The sequence below is a fragment of the Camelina sativa genome, chromosome 11 (genome assembly GCF_000633955.1).
Source record: "Camelina sativa cultivar DH55 chromosome 11, Cs, whole genome shotgun sequence".
Classification (NCBI taxonomy): Eukaryota; Viridiplantae; Streptophyta; class Magnoliopsida; order Brassicales; family Brassicaceae; genus Camelina; species Camelina sativa.
Window position 1 is genome coordinate 46934757 of NC_025695.1, and position 6487 is coordinate 46941243.

The 6487-nt window shown below is 38.8% G+C and overlaps 2 protein-coding genes across 4 annotated transcripts in view; both read left to right on the forward strand.

Annotated features, from left to right (window-relative positions):
• On the forward strand, positions 210-2403 carry LOC104726854 (U-box domain-containing protein 41-like). Its single transcript, XM_010445803.2, has one exon. It carries the CDS (start codon positions 486-488, stop codon positions 2163-2165), a length of 1680 nt encoding a protein of 559 aa, XP_010444105.1. The 5' UTR covers positions 210-485; the 3' UTR covers positions 2166-2403.
• LOC104726856 (calmodulin-binding protein 60 A-like) overlaps positions 4476-6487 on the forward strand; it is an 8745-nt gene continuing 6733 nt past the window's right edge. The window contains exons 1-5 of one of the 3 annotated variants that reach the window (XM_010445805.2): positions 4476-4887; positions 5413-5491; positions 5571-5623; positions 5700-6184; positions 6283-6473. In XM_010445805.2, the coding sequence (XP_010444107.1) occupies positions 4805-4887; positions 5413-5491; positions 5571-5623; positions 5700-6184; positions 6283-6470 (888 nt within the window). In that variant the 5' untranslated portion in view covers positions 4476-4804 and the 3' untranslated portion in view covers positions 6471-6473. Of the gene's footprint in view, positions 4888-5412; positions 5492-5570; positions 5624-5699; positions 6185-6282; positions 6474-6487 lie in introns of those variants that run through there. The other 2 variants (XM_019232821.1, XM_019232822.1) reach the window with 2 other exon arrangements.

Consider the following 6487-nt stretch of genomic DNA (forward strand, 5'->3'; position numbering starts at 1 on the left):
AGATTTGATTATATATAGAGTATTTATATTAAAAAAGAAAGAATATGAAATTTGATTATATGAGATTTTATTCCATGGAGTCTCTGTAATTTCTTGATAATGTAGTTAAAATTAAATCGTAGACTATTTATTATGGTGATTATCAGGTGTCCATCATCACCTTTACAATATTAATTATCAAAAAGTAAACCAAGACAAAAATGTCGAAAAAGTCAGAGTTGTTACCATCAACGTTACCAATTCCGTATTGCTGTTTATAACCTCCCTTGATTCAGGTTATATATTAAAACAAAACTAAAATATCAACTTGATTAGGATTTCCGGTTTAACCAAACTTAATTTGGTTCCGGTTTAATCATCAAAAAACCCCTTTTGGACTGGATCAAAGACTGAAACATTTCGAGCTTTTCTAGCTCGTAGCAGCTTCATCTCCATCTTCTTCTTCTTACTCCTCTCAAAAAAAAAACCTAATCTTTTTTTCTCCGATGGGTGGAAACAAACAGAGATGGTTCTCTTTCCACCAAAGATCCTCTTCAGCCACAGCTACAACTTTACCACAGCACAAACACGACGAGACTCCACCGGAGTTTCTCTGTCCAATCACCGGGTTCCTCATGTCGGACCCCGTCGTCGTCTCCTCAGGTCAAACCTTCGAGCGTCTCTCCGTTCAAGTCTGTCGTAACTTAGGGTATATACCGGATCTTTTAGACGGTACCCGACCCGATTTCTCCACCGTCATCCCCAATCTCGCCATGAAATCCACCATTTTCAGCTGGTGTGACCGGAAAAAAATCGACCACCCTCGTCCTCCTGATTCCGCTTACGTCGAAGGCGTCGTTCGTGCCCGAATCGATAAAGATCCGAACCCGAACCCGAGTCCGAAGGCGTCGTCGGAGCCTGAGACTCTCCCTCCTGTTGAAGAAAATTCACCATCTGGTTCGGATTACGACGCTGTGATGGAAGCGATTCGAGCTCGATCCAAGAGCTCAATGTCACCGACGACGTCTCTCGAGTCGGTTACGATCGGTCAGAGTCCGTCGTACCACCCGGTTCGAGCCGTTAGTATGTTCTCTTCTTCTTCAACTACTTCTTCTTCCTCTGGAGTCTTCGCTGGAGGTGACAGTCCATTTCGAAACGCTATCTCTTTCTCTTCCTCCGATCACTCTTCCTCTCCGATGTCGCCGGAAGAGGAAGAGATCTTCAACAAATTGAGAGGTGTCGACATTTTCGACCACGAGCAAGGTTTGATTCTTCTTAGGAAGATGACGAGATCTAGCGAGGATCTTAGGGTTTCGCTTTGTACAGATCGGATTCTCTCGTTTCTCCGGTCACTGCTTGTTTCGCGGTACAATCTCGTACAGACTAACGCCGCAGCGTCTTTGGTTAATCTCTCGCTTGAGAAACAGAACAAAGTGAAGATCGTACGGTCAGGATTTGTTCCTTTGTTGATCGATGTTTTGAAATCGGGAACGACGGAGGCGCAGGAACATGTTGCCGGAGCTTTGTTTAGTTTGGCGCTTGAAGATGAGAATAAGATGGTGATCGGAGTTCTCGGTGCGGTTGAGCCGCTTCTTCACGCGCTTCGTTCTTCTGAGAGCGAGAGAGCTCGTCAAGATGCAGCGCTTGCGCTCTATCATTTGTCGTTGATTCCGAGCAACAGAACCAGGCTGGTTAGAGCTGGTGCGGTGCCGACTCTGCTTTCGATGGTTAGATCCGGTGATTCGACTAGCCGGATTTTGTTAGTGCTGTGTAACCTTGCTGCTTGTCCAGACGGAAAAGGCGCGATGTTGGATGGTAACGCGGTGGCTATTTTGGTAGGGAGGCTTAGAGAAGTCGGAGGTGGTGATTCCGAGGCGGCGCGTGAGAATTGCGTGGCGGTTCTGTTGACGTTGTGTCAAGGGAATTTGAGGTTTAGGGGATTGGCGAGCGAGGCGGGAGCGGAGAAAGTGTTGATGGAAGTGGAAGAGAACGGGAACGGACGTGTGAAGGAGAAGGCGGCGAAGATTTTGCAGGCGATGAGAGGAGGAGGAGGCGGGAGAGAGAGTGAGTTTGGGGAAAACGCGGAGGCGCGTGAGTGGAACCGTATGCTTGAAGCGACTGGGCTAAGTCGGAATCAGTTTCAGGGAGGGCAAAATGGGGGTTTTGCTTGCTCCTCCCAGTTCTAGCTTTCTGTTTTTTTTAATCGTTTTTTGGGTATCTCTTTGGTACTTTACCTTTTATGGTAAAATGTTATCATATTTTGCCTTTTTTGTTTGATATAATTTTAATATGGGTGTAAATTATTAATTTTGTGTGAATTGTAATTTGTGATTATTTGTTTTTTTTTCTTTTCCAATCAAATGACAAAAGTGAAATGTCCATTTGTGTTTGTAAAGAAATGTCTAATGTTTTTTTTTATCTGATTGTCTCCTCTCTTTTTCTTTTCCTTTGATGATCATAAAACGTTATCTTTTTATTTTTTTTTGCTTTGATGTTTGATATAAATGGGTGTGTACAATATTTAATTTTGAGTGGAGTATGTATGAGAGATAATGTGACGATTTTGTTTGTAAAGAGATGTCTAATTTTTTTTATTCATTTCAGTTATATGTGCTTGATTTATTTCAGTTAAAATCAATTTGTAAATTAAAGAGATGCGTACATGAGAGAGAGGAGGGACACAATCAAACTTAGAGACAACAAGCGTACGTGTGATGGAGAATTAAGAAAGGAGAAGTGGGAGGAGTTTAAGCATTTGGTCAAAGTCCAGTTCGTGTGAAGATGTCAGAGCGACAACATAACTCTGAATTATTCTACAGAACATTCCGTCTGCTACCCATGAGATCCAATAACAAAATTTAGTTTAACCAATCCTGATTTATTGACAGCAAGAGGCATGCAAAATACTAATATTTGTTAAAAAAAAAGATCACTGTTGAATTTTGGTGTGTCCTAATACATAGTGAATATATTTCTTAAAAATATTATAGTTGAATATATAAGGTCGGATTTGAATAGATCCTCGGTCCTGCGCAGTTCAAGATTTGGTCTAGTAGGATATAAATTTATGATGGTTAAACGATGTTTTGATTCATGGGAGGAAGCATGTTGAGCAACCAACTCCAGCAACTAACCTCATCACTTGGCAGGATAAGCAAGTTCCGAATAAACTCTTAGTCATTCAAAGAAAAATTGATAGATTGTACGAAGCAAGCTTGATTTGCAAATAAAGGTTGAAAATTTATGTATCTTTAATCTCTAGAAACTTTCAGCAATTTTTAATGTAACCAAACATTATTTTTTCTTAAATTAATTTAACATTGTATTAAAAAAAAAAAAATTACGATACCTAGCTAGTTAACTAGTACCACACCCACACTGTATGTACAGTGTACAATGAATGTCATTGAAGTCTGTGCTTACAAAATGTGATTCAGGTGTTTGTGAACGGCTGATACGCAACTATGTTTTTAAAATATGTTTAGTGGAGGGTGGGTTGTGATTGTCTTGTCCCTAGACTGCATTCTTTCAATATAAAATAGAACTTAGACAAACTCATTTTCTTTTTCTCATCCTCCGAATCACGCGTCTATGTTTATGATTATGGTTGGAAGTGAGAATGGATAGGTCAGCATTATTGTTGAACATGTATGATTGGTGTTGAAGAAGCGTTTATGTGTATATCAGTATATGACAAAGGATTCACCGACGCTTTCTACATGATTTATCAGTAGATAAAACTTAAAAACTGCGTTTAAAACATAGACTTCTTCAAAACTGAAAAAACATTTTCATATCTGCTAGTTGGCACAGATTTGAATAATTGATCAAAACATTAAAATGTTTTATTTTGTTTGTCGACCCACTTGAAAGAACAATCCTAGCTAGGACAAGACCTTATGGCTGGGGGCAGATGTTAATGTTATCCTCCAATAGAGTTGTTTTGTTGACCTAGCTACTTGATTCACATCCATGTGAGAATAAGAACAAGGATGAATTATGGATGATTGCTGTTTCCGCATGCTTGATCATTTGGTCCAGCAGCCCTCATAATTCTTCCAAAAAAAAAAAGAAAAGAACAAAATCCTCGTTTTAATCCATAATTCGAATGAACAGAAACCAAAAATCTTCGAGGATAAAATCATAATAGCTTTTTTTTTTTTTTTCATAATACCCTTCTTCTACGACCTACGTAATACTGTACGTACAGGCTTCTTAGTAAATAGTAATTGTCTAACATAGAGACATAGGCTGCTAACAGTTCAGAACATAGAAATTTGATGAGAATGCACTTATTAATCCGAGAATTAGGAGGACTTAAAAACGATGATTAGATAAAAGAGATTGGTCAAAACATATTTTACTCTTTCTTTGTTTTGGTTTAAGTTAGTAAATAAGTACACAGTAGTTACGAAATAATAAATTTAAGGGATCCTCGTCACTGACGCGGTTTCAATGGGTCCCACACACCCAACACTGAGAAAGAAAGCTTCACAACACACCATTCTTCTCCGTGGTTCTGTCTCTATCTGCTTCTTACCACCAAAGAATTTGCAAAATCCCTTCTTTTTTTTTTTCTTTTTTTTTTTGTTTGTTCAACTCCGTGCGACAAAGCTTTTGTTTGGTCTTTCTCGTTTTAGGAGATCAGATTCAACTTTCACGATAATTCCGTTACTCTCTTTGGGTATCTTTATATATCTCTTTCCCGGAAATTTCGGTTATTTTTGTTTGTACAAAAATACACACAAAACGGAAACACAGAAAAGGTTCTGTAAATGGTTGAAATTCTCTGGGGATTTCAACGGCTCTTGTGGGTATACGAAAGATGTCGCAGAAGAGAGAGTTTGAAGACGGGAAACCTCGAGTCGAAGGCGGCTCATCAGATGATAAGCGTAGAAGATTCAAAAGGTATTATCTTGTTTCAGTTTCTAGGGTTTATTAATGATCATGTTGTAGTAGGTGGAATCAATTAAACAATAAGCATATCAGTTTTCTTCGAATTCAATCAATTGGGTTTATTTATCTGCTTATAAGGATGAATCATAGTCTAAAAAAGTTGTCATCTTTCTATTGAAACAAGTAGAGTGAAGTGATTAGAATACGAGTTAGATTTTAGAGGAGACTAGTTGATCATCGTGTTCTTGGCTTGGAAGCTATAAGAAGGTTTTGGTTTTGTCTGTATATAAAGAGTAGGTACTTTTGAGATGATGTATCGGATTGAAACTCATGAGTACTCATACTAGTTACTACTAGCATCTATGACATCGTGAAATCACCGTAGTTGTCAGTGGAGGTCCTTGATAAATAGCTTTGTTTTTCCCAGTCACTTGCTTTTGACAAAGAAACAATGCTTATTGTAAAGTTAGACTTTCTGAATTGGTTTCTTAGTGTTAATGAGAATTCTCACATATGACTTTTGGATCCAAATTTTAGTGTGGTTCAGGAGGTGATGAGGTTGCAAACTGTCAAACATTTTCTCGAACCTGTTCTCGAGCCTTTGATTCGTAAAGTGGTACGTATCCTGTACTTTTTGTCTTCGGATTGCGTGTTTTATATTAGCTATTTATTTATGAATGTATCCCTTGGAACAGGTCAAAGAAGAAGTTGAACTGGCTCTTGGAAAGCACCTAGCAGGCTTCAAGTGGTAAACTGCTTTTCAAGATAAATATTATATTTTTTCAGACTTCTCTCTGGTATGAATATTTTCTTCCCATGTTCAGGATTTGTGAGCAAGAGATTCATCCTTTGGAATCAAGGAACTTACAGCTAAAGTTCTTGAACAATCTATCGCTTCCTGTGTTTACTTCAGCTCGAGTAGAAGGAGATGAAGGCCAAGCTATAAGAGTTGGACTAATCGATCCTTCAACTGGAGAAATTGTCTCTTCTGGTCCCGCATCATCTGCAAAGCTCGAGTTTTTTGTTGTAGAGGGTTATTTTGACAAAGATAGTGACTGGACAGCTGAGGATATCAGGAATAACATTGTAAGAGAGAGAGCAGGAAAGAAACCTCTACTCAGTGGGAATGTATTTGCTCTTCTTAACGATGGCATCGGTGTTATGGATGAAATTTCATTTACAGATAACTCTAGCTGGACTAGGAGCAGGAAGTTCAGACTTGGGGTACGGATGGTGGATCAGTTTGATTTTGTCAAAATTAGAGAGGCGGTAACAGAGTCCTTTGTCGTAAGAGATCATCGAGGAGAGTGTAAGTATGGCTTGTTATGTATAGTTTATACTCTCTCACATTATGTATCATTGAACCAATTTTGAAGTATCTTATGCCTCTTTGTCTCTCATTTGTAGTGTACAGAAAGCATCATCCTCCTTCTCTATTCGATGAAGTATGGAGATTGGAAAAGATAGGGAAAGATGGAGCATTTCACAAACGACTTCATTGGTCAGATATAAACACTGTCAAGGACTTCCTCACACATTTCCATTTAAACTCTTCAAAACTCCGGCAAGTAAGATTCGTCTTCCTTTGTGGTTAAGTACCTAAGGCTTCTAT